The 15,159-nt window shown below is 44.7% G+C and overlaps 1 protein-coding gene across 2 annotated transcripts in view; it reads right to left on the bottom strand.

Moving 5' to 3' along the window:
- Window positions 1–15,159, bottom strand: part of HGD (homogentisate 1,2-dioxygenase) — a 44,612-nt gene that overhangs the window by 15,139 nt on the left and 14,314 nt on the right. Inside the window, exons 5-9 of one of the 2 annotated variants that reach the window (XM_081088406.1) lie at window positions 5,047–5,106; window positions 3,272–3,363; window positions 2,102–2,136; window positions 1,195–1,274; window positions 208–307 (exon numbers count right to left, since the gene is read on the bottom strand). In XM_081088406.1, the coding sequence (XP_080944532.1) occupies window positions 208–307; window positions 1,195–1,274; window positions 2,102–2,136; window positions 3,272–3,363; window positions 5,047–5,106 (367 nt within the window). The remainder of the gene's footprint in view (window positions 1–207; window positions 308–1,194; window positions 1,275–2,101; window positions 2,137–3,271; window positions 3,364–5,046; window positions 5,107–15,159) is intronic. The other variant, XM_081088407.1, reaches the window with a different exon arrangement.

Genomic DNA, 15,159 nt, shown 5'->3' with positions numbered 1-15,159 from the left:
AGAGGTCTGAAGAGAAAGTCTGGCATCACTCATGGAGTTCCAAGAGGCTTCTAAAATTCCCAACTACACTTGGTCTAGAGAAGAAGTTGTCTAGAGGAAAGTTAAAGTTTGAGTGAGATAATGAGGGGAGAAGAATGTTTAACTCTCATGCAATTATCTGTGTCCTATATGTCAATCCAGGCTTAGAGGCTTGTGGTGGAGATTTACCAATTGGTCCCAGGTCAGGTAACTCAAAGTGGACACCGTAGACCTCCAGGATGTAGCCTCTAGTCTCCTCGAACACATCTACGCTGAACCGCATTCCTCTCTGGAATGAGAAGCAGACACTCATGTGCCCTCCCAGATCACACATTTATATATCTAAAAGCATAAGTGACCGAAGGACCGAACGACCAGTCACTATGATGCACACTGACCACCAGGGGGCAGACGCTCAACGCAGGAGCTGCCCCCTAGTGGTCAGTGCGGTCCCACAGCGGGAGTGCCGCTCAACTGACCGATGGGTGCCAGACACAGGGCTCACAGCTGGCCACCACAGCCCAGAGACCACAGCTGAGTGGCAGCGAGCCTACTGAGTGGCGGTGGCAGGTGCAGCAGGGCCGGGAGGAGCAGGAGCAGCAGGCAGGAGCAGCAGGTCGCGTTGGACTGCCGGTTTCGGCCAGATCCCTGCAGTTCATGCCGAGGGACCCCACATGTTCTTATAAAGAAGCTCCAAAGCCACAGCCAACCCCACGTGCCCAAGCTATAGTCTGCTGAACTAGATCTGAGAGACAACCAACTCAAAGATGAGTTAGAAATAAAAAATGTAAATCCTAATCACATCTGGGACCCAAACCAACTCTAGTGTATTATCTTATTTGGTTCAGAGATCACAGTGCCCTGATGTAGCAAAAATTGTCAGAAATCTGTCTTCACTGCCCTCCACCCATATCCACGGTCTTATCCAGAATGTGTAAAGGTGTTCAGGAAGGTGAATTGACAGTGCTCTTTGCTTTGCGATTGTGTGCTATTTTAAAACAAAGCAGACACCCAAGCCTGCTCATTCTTCGGCACAGGGAGCCATCTGTGTAACTCAAACTCCCTCCCCATTGCCCAGACATGACAGAGACATTTTAGAGTTGGAAATAGCAGCAGCTGCAACATCTGATTGCTCCCAAATTAGAGAGAGGCAGAGAGAGGGGACACATTACTCACCTGAATGACGCAGATCTCGTTGGGCTGCACAATCATCTTGCCAAACTCGGTGTAAATGAGAAGTTTCCCTTTCTGGGGAACTAATAAAAAAGACAGGGCAGCAGTGAGTGTCTCTTTTAATGGAAGAACCACTTCACGAAGAGTCAAAAGCTTAAAGACTGCATTTGCTTTTTCATTTCCAACGAACAGAGCTTTATTGAGTCTCAAAGGGAAAAATGTATGACAACTTAGGTTACCTATTTTATCATGTAGAAGAACGCGCATGAAAAAATGGACTCTGGTTTTTGGGGTTCTTTTTTTAGTTGTCAAGTAAGGATCCTGAATATGCACAATTCTGGGGATTGACCAAAAAAGGCAACTGAAATAGGACAGAAAATCACCTATTTCTGATGCTTCCAGCAGAAGGCTATTATTTGCATGTCTAATGTCTACGCCAAAGTGTCCACTCCAAAATATTTCTACTAAAGCCATCAAAAAGAAGGGGCAGACCAGATAAATCTCTAACTGACATTCCAGTTTAGGGCTCTCATGAAAATCTGTGTTTAAATTGCAGTTATCAATGACAGATAGCTTTTTCTTGGGTGAGTATGATGGCAAATAGAGTCATCTTAATAAGTTAATCTCATCTTGGTATTGCTCGTCATTTCTTTTCAGCTGCTCAGATCGCCCATATTAGGAGGACCCAACAGAAATGGGCAAAATCAGAGAGACCAGGACATAGAGTAAGGGCTCTGAGGTGCAAGAGGAATCTTTTCCAGGCCCCCAGTTGCCTTTAGACCTTAGTCTGTAGATTCCACTAAATACGACAGATTGAAGGATGAAGGGAAATAATATGTATAAAATTAAAAGGAAGCTTATGACTAGGGCTAAATTCACAGTGAAGGGGTCTGAAATCTTCAAAACTTACCAATCAGGAAGTCCCCATCGGAATTATAAAAGCATCTGAAACATAGAATCATGCCTGTGATTTCCTGTTTTAACATCACCCAAACAAATTAATTCACTGCACAAATTATTGTTCAGCACCTGCTCTGCCAGATTTAGTACTAGGTATAAAATGGTGTGCAAAATGATCCAATCTCTGCCCTCATGAGGCTTAGGATCTAGTAGGAAGTCAGACAGCTATCAAACAGAACTATTTCATCGTAAACTGTAATGGCACTGTGAAAGTTAAGCCCAGGGAAATGAAAAAAACAATGGACATGATCTAGCTTGAGGAATCAGCAAGAGCTTCCCTGAAAAAGGGAAATTTGACCTGCGATCTGAAGGAATCATCCAGGCAAGGGTTTGAGTAGGGAGGCGAACATCCCAGGCAGAAGGAACAGTATGTGCAAATGCTTTGAGGCAGGAGGACACATGGCAGGTGGAAAGATCCGAATGAAGGCTCAAGTGGGGAGAGAGGAGGTGCCTGATATGAGCTGGACCCAAAGGGACAGCTCCTGTGCCTTGTCATAGGGCTTTGATCTTGGACCTGATTCATGGCTCAGGTAAGTTAAACGTCTTGCCCAAGGTCACCCAGGAAGAGTAGAATTGCCTTTGGACACGTGGTCTGGTTCAAAAATGGTTCTGATATTCTGCTTCCCAAAGAAAAGGCAGGAATGTCATTTACATACTTTGCTGATTAAAAAAAAAATCCAATATCAAAGCTCCTCTATCTAGGAATTTTAAGCTTACAAAGTTGTTAGCTGAAGCCAAAGTCTGTCCACTTGACCTGTCACCTACAGGTGGTCCTAATGGCTGACCATGCATCATGACTTTGGACTCAAGAATAGTCCTGGGAACTTTAGAAATTAAGAATATTCTAACTCAAATCTGGTTAAAGCCAAAATGCCTCTTGGACTACTCTTTCTTTCCAGTGTCCCATTGTCCCTTTTTGATTTGCATTGTTATGTGACATTCTTGTTTAGGTCACAGGAGTCTATCAAGATAAAAATACTCATGTATTGTCATTATTAATAAGTGCATGTCAACATTGCCCTGGGGAAGAATCAATGACAAAACAACAATCCAGATTTTACCCTCTGGTCAGCAGCTTTTGGGGAAAAGGGCTGTCCTATCTCAGGACTGAGTCACTTACCTGTCCCCCATGGAGGTGTTGCAGAGGAAAATGTGGACAGCAAGCCCATTGTTAGATCTGATGTCTCCAGCTCCACATAAGGTGTGCAGGCCCTGGGAGAGACCCAAAGAAAAAGGAAGAGTGAACATGAATAGTGCCTAAGAGGCTACCCCTCCTCCTGGTACCTGAGGGCCATGAGACAAGTTCTAGTACAAGTGTCTTCCCTTTGGGACCAGTGGGACATTTGGGATTCAGGTTATCTATGGGGAGTCCAAAATTCATTGACTTATGTTTGGTAGATGGTGGTTCACCTTAGTTACCTGCCATGGGTTGTCTTAATTGCTGCATCAGATGAACTTATAGAGCATCAATTGATTAGAGTCTTTCATCATTTTTGTACTTAGATCAACCTGAAGGAAAGTTTCTATTGGAGGTAAAATCAGATATCCAGGAGGCTTGGGGAGGAAGACTGCACCATTAGGCACCAGTCAATGCCCCTCAAATACACCAGACCATGTGGGCACTCCTCTGCTTAGGAATAGGGTCAGCACTAATCTCTCCAGAACAAGGCAAAGGGAAGCGCTCTGACCAACTGTAACCCTCTGCTGATCATCCACAGTCCAAGAAACTGTAACACTCAGGCCATCTAAAGCTTCCCTCTGCCCCAAACCTGTACACTGATAGCCCACAAGGAGAGAGTTCTGTTCCTCCAGATATCCATGATTCACACGGGGTGGAGGACTTCTTTTTGTATTTTAATTCAACTTCCAAGTTTGGGGGCTATTTAGATGAGTCTACGTAGGGTTTGGAGCATTTAATGTGGGTGAGGAGGTCAACATGATACAAACAATCTGGCCTATGGTTGGACATCTGGACTCTCCCTACGTAAACCATGACCTGAGGTTGGCCTGCAGAATCTTCCACTAGCTTTTTTGAGCCCCACCTCCGTACAGCTCCTCTCTTCCTCCCTGATAGGCCTGGCTCTGAGCACAGGTGTTCCTATACTCTCAGCACCTATTACTACCAAGCAGAACTTCTAATCAGCATTGTCCTAACCAGAATTGCTGGCCTGAGTTGATCCTATTCAGGGGATCATTTCGGAGAGTTTCTGAATTTGAATGGGAAAACAAATTATATATTTGTTTTCACTAATCTCTGACTGAAATTTATCATTTCCTTCAATTAATGTGGACATAAGCAACAAACTACAGCAGTATTAGAGGTGCCTGTGACCTTGACACTGATAGAAATCATGGATCATTTTACATCACATTAGAGTTGTTACAGATATACCAAAATATCATTTATACTCATACTTCTAATAACCAGAGTTATTAGATCCTCTCATAGATTTTGTGATTTAGTGCATTAATAAGGAAGCATGCTTATTACTATAAACCAAACCAAATTTATTTTAATATTTTCATCATTGTATTTCAATATAATCGGCTTCTTTGTCATTTTATGAAATTTATTTTATGCATTCAAGAACACAGACTTCACCAGACTACCAAAGGAGTCTTTGTTCCCCAAAACAAAGGAACCTGGGAAGGTAAAAGCTCAATTTCCTTTGGCTGTTGGGAGATGTCATAAATAGCCCTTGAATGCCCTTTGGTGTCAGGGGGGAGATGTAAGTAAGACATCAATGGGCAGTGCCGAAAGCAGAGGCAGATGGTGCTGTGCCGGCTGCCCGCCTCTAAGGCTGCTTCTGCCTGGCATTCAGCCCGCAAATGGCTGGATCACTCACGGCGGAAGAGAGAAGGAGCAGTGGGAAGGTGTGGGCAGCATTGACTTACACTCACAAAGTCCACCTTCTTCTGAGATGCTTTTGGAATCTCAAATGGTTTCCATCTAAGCTGGAAAAAAAATACACATACAGGAAAATGATTTCACAATGGGGAAACCATAGACTTTCTAAATAAAAGCACTGATTACACAGAAAAAGGACAGCTGCTCCCTGCAAGGTTCTGACTACTTGTGATTTTTGTTATTTTAAATTTAATAATTATCCATCATTTCCTTAAAGGAGCTCAGTTGGTGTGTGTGTGTGTGTGTGTGTGTGTGTGTGTGTGTGTTTAATTCATATGCATATATATTGTCTTTGTTCATTAGCACTTTGAATTACAAATTTTTTTTTTTAAAAAAACCCATTGCTTCTTATTTCAGAAACTGTTTATTTCTTTTAGTATTTGGCTCAGGCACACCAGTGAGTTTTGACTGATGCTGCTTCTAATGCTATTTATAATCAGCTCCCTTTGCTGGCACGCCAGCCTCTCTGTGTGGGCCCTGGACACAGCAGGAGAAGGTTCTACTTCTCCTGCCAGCCCTTGGAGTTTTGAATTATTTCTTGAAGTGAAAGAAAAAGCACCCAGCCGAGATTGAATTTGGTAAATGCAGTACCAGGTTCAATTTTTTTTTCCACCACACCCCACGTTTGTCCCCAGGCTGCCTGACAGTTCAGTTTAAATCACAACAATCTTTAATTTAATAATGAAGTGATCTAAGGAAGTGGGGAGAAAAACCAGCAGGTGCAGGCCCTACTCAAAGAGTCAGCCCCATACTTATCAATCAATCTGGCAGCAGGCCTGACCCAGCCAGGCTGGCAGCTGATAAACCTAGCAGCCTCGGGACACTCCATGGGGCAAACTGCATCCCAAGGAATGGCCCCACTGGCTAGGTAGGGCCCATTAAGACACTGGGCTCAGCTCATTCTGTATTTCAGAGAGGCAGTCATGGTCGGGATTGGGGGAGGGGAAAGCAAGCAGCAAATGGAAAGGCAGCGCTGGGATTGTTCTGCCTCTCCGATTCACACAGTCACACAGCAGCCTTTATTTCTTAAAAGCAACACAGAGGATCACATTTTGGGACTACTTAAAAAGAATGTAAAATGTTGATTTGAGGAACGCTGTTGAAATCATGCTTCAGAAAGAAGGAAAATATTTAGGACTAATTCATTCAAGATAATATTTCCTGGGAAAAGAGAGGGAACCTGAGAGCAAGGATCTAGAAAGCGTTTTTCAACCTTGGCACTACTGACATTTTGCAGCGAATAATTCTCTGTTGTGAGGGGCTGTACTGTGCATCATAGGATGTTTAACAGCATCCCTGACCTCTACTCACTAGATGCAGTAGCAATCTCTTAAGTTGTAATGATCCAAAGTGTCTCCATTGCTAAATGTCACTTGGGGAACAAATTTCCCCTGGTTGAGAACCACTGAGCTAGGAGGACATTCCCCAGACATCAGGAAGGGCCACAGAGAAGCACTTAATAGGGCTCACATCCTGGATGAGCAGTGGCCTCAAAGAACCTTTCCTAATGCAAAAAGGGGTGCCCTTCAAATGATAGAGATGGTATAGGGAGAGGAGTAGTTTATCTGCTGGATATGATGGCAGCAGGTTGTACAGGGTCTAAATTCAGCATATCATGAAGGATGATAAAGACTGCAAGGTGGTTCTATCAAACCCAGTGCACAGAAGAAGAAGCAAGCTTTGATTGAATCTTCAGGCAAGATTCTGGCTAGGAGCTTTGGTGTGATATGCTGCTGAATGTGAGGAGGGAGATCTGGGGAAAGGATAAAAAGGAAAAGTCCATGGAGTACAGGATAGAACCATCTGCCAACTCCAGATGTTCAACTTAATTGCATGCTGTGGGAGCAATTACCCCCTCATCCAAACGGGGCTGTGCATTGGGCTAAACCAGGAGACCTGAGTTCTGTTACTGCTTCTGTTCCCATTTACTCTGTGAGCTCAGGCATGTCATTTCCTCTCCCTGGATTGTGTTTTTTCTTACATGTAAGAAAAGCTATAATACCATAATTTACTTCAGAGAAGAGCTTCTGACTTAGTCCTATAACTTTTTAATCATTTATTTTATTCATACTATATATTATTGATAAATAACCTCCTATTTATCAATATAATCCTATCTAATAAAAGAGAAACATGGTAATTGGCATATGACCGCTACCCTTCCCATTGGCTAATCAGGGTGATATGCAAATTAACTGCCAGCCAGGATGGCGGCCGGCAGCCAGGTAGCTTAAACTGAACATGAGGCTTGCTTGCTTCAGTGACGGAGGACTGCAAAGTTCCTCGCCTGCCTTGCCAGCCTCTGAGCTTGCAGTTTAAGAAAATTGTAACATATAGAAGCTAAACAAAACCCCAGAAACCAGCTTTCAGCGAGCCCGGGATCTCAGAGCTGGAGTTGATACAGAGTTTCGATTATAGAACCGAAACGAACCAGATACCTGCTTTCAGCAGCTGAGGGCTCAGAGCTGGAGCCTCAGAGCTAAAGGTGGCCCAGAATAAAAATAAGAAAGAAAAAAAGGAGCAGTTGGGAGCTTCAGTACCAGCCTGAAATCAGCCCTCAGCCCCTTACCCAGACTGGCCAGGCACCCCAGTGGGGACCCCTATCCTGAAGGGTGTGTGACCAGCTGCAAACAGCCATCATCCCCTCACCCAGGCTGGCCAGGCACCCCAGTGGGGACCCCCACCCTGATCCAGGACACCCTTCAGGGCAAACCAGCCAGCCCCCACCCATGCACCAGGCCTCTATTCTATATAGTAAAAGGGTAATATTCCTCCCAGCACCGGGATCAGCAGAGCCGCAAGGCCTCCCAGCATCGGGATCAGCATGACAGGGGGCAGCGCCCAAACCCCCTGATCACCCTGCAGCTCTGTGTGTGACAGGGGGCGGGGCCACAACCTCCCTATCTGCCCTGCTCTGTTCCTGACAAGGGAAGGCGCCCCAACCCCCTAATCGGCCCTGCTCTGTGCCTGATAGGGGGGAGCTCCCCAATGCCCTGATTACCCTGAGGCTCTGTGTGTGACAGGGTGCGGCGCCCCAACCCCCTCACCCCACAAGCCCTGCTCTGTGTGTGACGGGGTAGAGCCATAACCTCCCCATCAGCCCTGCCCTGAGTGTGACAGTGGCGGCGCCCCAACCCCATGATTGGCCCTGCTCTGTGTGTGATAGAGGGTGGCGCCCCAACACCCCCCCCCCATGGGCCCTGCTCTGTGTGTGATGAGGTAGAGCCATAACCTCCCCATCGGCCCTGCCCTGAGTGTGACAGTGGTGGCGCCCCAACCCCCTGATCGGCCCTGCTCTGTGGGTGATAGAGGGCAGCACCCCAACCCCTTGATCTGCCCTGCTCTGTGTGTGACAGGGGGCGGTGCCCCAACTCCCCTATCGGCCCTACTCTGTGAGTGACAGGGGGGAGCTCCTCAACCCCCTGATGGGCCCTGCTCTGTGCATGACAGGGGGCAGAGCCCCAACCCCCTGATTGGCCCTGCTCTGTCCGTGACAGGGGGTGGCGCCACAACTCCCCAATCAGCCCTGCTCTGAGCCCAACCAGGGGCTGCACCTAGGGATTAGGCCTGCCCTCTGCCACCCGGGAGCAGGCCTAAGCCAGCAGGTCGTTATCTCCCAAGGGGTCCCAGACTGCAAGAGGACACAGGCCGGGCTGAGGGATCCCCCTTCCCCCCGAGTGCACAAATTTTTGTGCACCGGGCCTCTAGTCTATACTAATAATAGAGGAATATGCAAATTGTCCAAGATGCCATCACAGTAACAGTAATGACCAAACAGAACAGCAGGCTGCGTGGGGCAACCAGGCCGGCAGGGGGTTTAGTGAGGGACAACCAAACGACTGAACAGCAGGCTGCATGGGGAGACCAGGCCGGCATGGGGGGCAGTTGGGGGCAACCAGACTGGTGGGGGGGGGGCAGTTGGAGGTGACCAGGCTGACAGAAGGGGGCAGTTGGGGGTGACCAGGTCGGCGGGGGGGGGGGCAGTTAGGGGCACTTAGGCCAGCAGGCAGAGGTCATTAGGGGTGATTAGGCTGGCAGGGGGTGGGCAGTTATGCCAGGAGCCGGTCCATCCTTACTGTTTCAAGGGACCTGGCATATATGGCATACTGTTCTTAATATGTTTGCTCACCTTCCTGGCACTATGTGTTTTAACCAAGGTCACCTCTCTGAGAAAGGTTGTTTCCCCAGGTAGGGTTTTCCCCTGAAGTTAGGGAGGAAATAAAACCCCTTAACTAAGTGCCAGGCGGGTAATTAATCACTTTAACTGTGAACAATCATGCTTAAGCTACATAATCTTTACTCCCTGGAATGGAGATAAGAAACGCCCTAACCTTTGGAATAGAGATTGATAGGATTGGAATCAACTGGTATAAATACAGATGTAACAAGACAACAGGAGACAGAACCTAGACACAGAACCTACACAGAACCTAGAGACAGAACTTAGAAGACAGAACCAAGAGACACAGAACCTAGACACAGAACCTAGACACAGAACCTACACAGAACCTAGAGACAGAAGAACTTCACTGGAGAGAACATGGCAAAAGATCCTGGACAGAAACTGGCCACAGAACCTAGAGACAGAACCTAGCAAGAGAATCTGGCTGAAGAACCTAGAGACAGAACCTGGCTACAGAACCTGAATAGAAAATGGCAAGAGAACCTGACTAGAACCTGGTGACTGAACCTGGCTGGAGAACCTGGACAGAACCTGGCTGGAGAACCTAGTGAGGGAACATGGCTACAGAACCTGGCTGGAGAACCTGGAGAACCTAGCAAGAGAACATGGACACAGAACCTGGCTGGAGATCCTAACCAGAACTTCGCTGGAGATCCTGAACAGAGCTTGGCTGGAGATCCTGGCTAGAGATCCTGGCTTGGCTGCTGATCAACTGAACGCTGTCTCTGTGTCATTCCTCCTTCGCCGACTCCATCCACACCTTTGGGGATCCCTGGACCTGCTGGGGTTGGACCCCAGCACAGTTAGGGGTGATCAGGCAGGCAGGCAAGTGAGCAGTTAGGAGCCAGTGGTTCCAGATTGTGGGAGGGATATCTGACTGCCGATTTAGGCCTGATTCCCAGAATCGAGCCTAAACCGGCTGTCGGACATCCCCCAAGGAGTCCCAGATTGGAGAGGGTGCAGGCTGGGCTGAGAGGACCCCTGCCCCCGCACGAATTTTATGTACCAGGCCTCTAGTAATTTTATAATTAAAATTTAATTATTAAACATTTAAAAACAATGAAATCCATTGTAGGACTCGATGCAATATCTTGACACTAGTGGATTTTAATAAATTTGTGGTGAATGGTTGAATGAATAAATATAAGGTACTGAGAACATTGATAGTAATATCTCAAAGAACAAGACTAAAGCAAATTTGTGAGGTTTTTGGAAGTCAAAATGACATTCAGGCAATAGTAGATTGATAAATGTTTCTAAAAGTACAATGGTTATTTCTAAAATGTAAGTCAATTCTTTATAAATATAAAAACCCATCCATTCTTCCATATCCTTTCTCATTTTTGGCCAGTTCTATCAACTATTGGGAGAGAGGTGTTGACATCTCCAACTATAACTGGGGATTCATCTAATTCTCCTTTCAGTTCTATCATTGCTTCACTTATGTTGCAGCTGTATTCTACAAGTTTTATTGGAAAATAAACTCTTCTTACTAGAAACGAGGTGATCAAAAATAATTTGAGGGAGTTCAAAGTTAAAATAAAATATTTTTTAAGGTTACCAAAGGAGAAAGACTGGAATGAGTGGCAACATTTAGTTATCAAGATTTGAAATTCATGCCCAGTGAGAAAAAGAAAACAAGAGAATTGATCTCGGTTATTTTGGGTCAGAAGATCAGGAGTTGGACTGGATGATTCAAATATACTTTTCAACACCGAGATTCTTTGATGTACTGAGATTCACTACAAAATTGCCCTGGACTTTAGATTAAGTGAGTTAGATCCTCTCAACACCATTGGATGGTTAGAGATAGACATATCATTAGAAGTCGGTACCATCTACCCAAGAGGTTGGAAGGAACTTGAAGATATAGTAGTGCTTACACTGTGTCGGCATTTATTAGTCCTGCTGTGGCTAGGAGAGGCCTAGGGTAATCCACTACAGTGAGTTTTAGTCCAGAATAGGGAAGGTGGCAGGGGCTGGGGCTGGGGTGGGGGTGGGGGAATGAATAAAATAAAACAATAACTCACTGAATGCCTCAGCAATTTGAGGGAAAAGGTAGCATGATTGGTGTGGAAGAAAAATCAGACCTTGAGTTCTTTGGAATTCTTTTGAGTAATAGACAAGAGTACAAGTAAGGAGGCTACAAGTCACTGTACTCTATTTAGGCTTTCAAAAGTCTATCATGGGGCTACAAAAAAGGTGAGCCTTCATGGGATTTGGATAACATTTTTTTCATGGAAAAAAAAAATCCAACAAACAAAACCTGGATTCCCATTTGGCCTTTCCCTTGAGTATAAAGCTAAGGGCATTAAATCCATTACTCAGCACCCAGCATAAGAGCATGAAACATAGTGGTCACTTTGTAAATATTTGTTGGATGACATTTAATTATCACAACTCTCCGAGATTCCTACGATTATTATTGTCTCTATTTTATTTTAAAATATATTTGTATCGCTTCTCGGCCTTTTGGCTAAGATCAAGTGTAGTATCTGTTCTTATCAGTTTAAAATATATTTGTTTCATTGATTTTAGAGAGGAAGGGAGAGGGAGAGAGAGATAAAAACATCAATGATGAGAGAGAATCATTGATCAGCTGCCTCCTGCACGCCCCCTTCTGGGGATAAAGCCAGCAACTTGAGCATGTGCCCTTGACCAGAATGGCACCTGGGACCCTTCAGTCCATAGGCTGATGTGCTCTTCACTGAGCCAAACTGACTAGGGCTATTGTCTCTATTTTAGAAGTGAAAACACAGATGGTGTAGACCAGTGGTCGGCAAACCGCAGCTCACGAGCCACATGCGGCTCTTTGGCTCCTTGAGTGTGGCTCTTCCACAAAATACCACGTCCGGGCGGGCACGTACAGTGAGATTGAAACTTCGTGGCCCATGCGCAGAAGTCGGTTTTCGGCCTGGGCGAGTCTATTTTGAAGAAGTGGCATTAGAAGAAGTGTGTGTGTGTGGGGGGGGGGGTGGTCGGTTGGTCGGGTGACAGGAGACGCGGTGCAGGTGGGCCGCGGGATAGCAGCGCAGGGTGGGTGCACGATTCATGCAGGAGTTGAGGATGGGAGAGTTGGAAGGGGTCGACCTCAGCGAATGTACCTCAATCAGATTGAGGACGTTTTTAGCAAAGCCCAGCCTAGGAGTACCCTAATTAAGTTAACAATGTACCTACCTATATAGTTTAAGTTTAAAAAATTTGGCTCTCAGAAGAAATTTCAGTCGTTGTACTGTTGATATTTGGCTCTGTTGACTAATGAGTTGGCCGACCACTGGTGTAGACCAAGTAGTATTTTTCTACTAAAACCTGATGCCAATACTCTCAGACTCTCTTAGTAACCTACATCCTATTCCCTTTACTCTCAGGTTGTCCTGATATGCTTCTCAAACTATCCATGATCTCCTTGGCTCCTGAACCCAGGCTTTGCCTCCTTTTAATGGTCTTGTGCTTGGTCTTCCAATCTGACCTTATTTATGCTCTTCCTGTGCTGAGTTGTCCTGGCCCAGCCTGTCTCCTGGGACCTGAATCCTGCTGAGGTCCTTTAGTGTCAACGTTTTTGTGTGCAATCTTTTTATACTAATTCATTCAAATGATTTATTGAACCTATCTGTGTGCCAAGTTTTATGCTAGGTTCTGGAGATAAACAGGAGTACAGTCTCGGCCCCCCGGGGAACCTATTACAGAAGATCCTGGGAGTGTGGACACTTTCTGATAGGAAAACAAGGAAATGCATAAGTAGAAATGACTTTGGAAGAGAAACAAAAACAGAAATGTTCCCTCAGGAATAAATCCTGACACAGGGCCCATTTAATATTCTTACACAATGGAAAATAAGGGACAGACACAATGAAATAATCTGGTTTGCAGACAGCTCCAACATCTTTCTCAGGGGTAAAATACAAGTTGATGGAGATGTACTGGTAAAAGAGCTAGCAGGCTATCTAAAAGGGCTGAACAGGGCAACATGCAGTGCACTGATGGCCAACGCCCATGAGTGCATTTAGGGAAATGATATCTAGTCTATTTGCAGGCTGATGGGATCCAAGCTATCAGGGAATATCATCAATAAATTCTAGTCATTCTGCTTTAAAAGAAGGCATATGCTGGATCCTGCAGGTCTGTGAAGACGATGAAGGCATAGATCTCAGAGTGTGAGAGAGCTGGAGTCTGGGAAAAACTGGGGAAAGGAGATTTTAAAAAGTTATGTTGTGGGACATATAGTGGGTCTTCTTGATTTTTTTTTTCAGGAGAAACAAGTGAAGCTTGAAGTTATTTTCAATTGTTTTTGGTCTCCGGCTGCATGGGATCCTGGACCTCATTTATTTACATTTATGTACAAAGAAAAAGACTGGAAAGAAACCAAAGCATTAGAAGTTGTTAACTCTGCACTGGTGGGATTATTGGGCATTGACACTTTTATATAAGTCTTAAATAAAAACATATATTAATGATGGGGGTGCATTAATGTTGTTTAAAGAAGTGTAAATAGTTTCAATAGACTAGTCAGGGCAGGATAAATTACAAAGGGTTAAAAACTTAAAGAGGTGGAGAACCCAAGAAGTTTTGGAGGAAAGAGGCTTTTAGGATTGTGAGACCTAAACAGTCTGACAAATTAGACAAGTGTTTGAAACATTTGTTATAATTTGCATGTCCTGGAAGGTAACTTTATGATGTAGTCTTTAATTAGCATTGAGGTGTTTATCACTTAGTTCAAATTATACTGAGAACTAAGAGGTAGTTTCCTCAGCTGAGGCTTAATTGGGTCAAGAGTCTGACTTTCCAACCATCAAGAGGTTGGGGATGTAGTAATAAAAAAAGATAAACTTTAAAGGACTCTGACTTTCAAGAAGAATACTGATTCAAGAATGCTAATTGAAATCTGTAAAATCATTAAAATTGGATGCAGATTTGTTTGTTAAATGATGAGGTTCCAGAAATTAGAGGAAGGTGAATGATGAACACAATTAGGTATATTTCTTACCTAATTTATTAGTGGATTGAACTTCTGTGCACAGGCTAAATCTAAATATACTCAAAAAGAGTTTACATTAATTCTTAAATAATTCATTAAATAAACACTAAAAGAAAACGAATGTTTTGTGGGTATAATCCCCAGTTTTCTGAGCAGGGTATCAAAAAGATAACAGTGATGATAGCATATCCCATGATGTTCTCATGGAGAAAACATTAGGTAATTCTCAGATCTTTAAATACCCAGAGATGACTAAGATGGGAACTTGGTGGAGCTGATGAATCACTTGCTTTGATCTGTGACAGGTGAAGACATACCTACCATACAGACTTCAGCTGGAAGGACTGTCAGATAGGTACCTAACTATAATTTTCTCAGACTTTCTTGGTGGGAGTCTGGAATATATATTTAGAAGAGGTTATGAGGGGGAAAAGTGATGAATGCAAATTGCTGTGGTTATTAATGAAGCACCAAATTGGAAAGAGATATTATCTTGTCAAGAAGGTGTAAATGAAAAGACAAAAGCATTAATGTAGCAAGAACAGCCAGGGTGTGTGCATCATGGCAAGGGACGCGGGATGGCGGGTGACGTGAATCACAGAGGAGGGAGGTGATGAACTGCTACCTGGATGGGGCTGGTGTTGACAGAGGCACTGTTGAGTTCTGGGGAACATCCATCCCAAAGTATGTGGACACAGGTCAAAAATGAGCAGGGGGAATATTGGAGAAGAAATTCATTTGGTGGCCACCATATAGAAAGTGTTGGAAGGAATTCAAAATGGGGAAAGGTAACACGTTCAAGGAGAAATGCAAAGAAAGGTTTAAATGGGGCACATTGGGTAGCGGGGAGGAAATAAATTTGTACTGAGAACCTACTAGAAAGTAAGCAGAAACCTTTGATACAGCTATTTCGATACCTCCATATTAGCTCATGCTTTTTAA

The sequence above is a fragment of the Myotis nattereri genome (assembly GCF_964212035.1).
Source record: "Myotis nattereri genome assembly, chromosome: 3".
In the NCBI taxonomy this organism is placed as follows: domain Eukaryota; kingdom Metazoa; phylum Chordata; class Mammalia; order Chiroptera; family Vespertilionidae; genus Myotis; species Myotis nattereri.
This window is presented reverse-complemented; position numbering and strand designations above follow the sequence as displayed.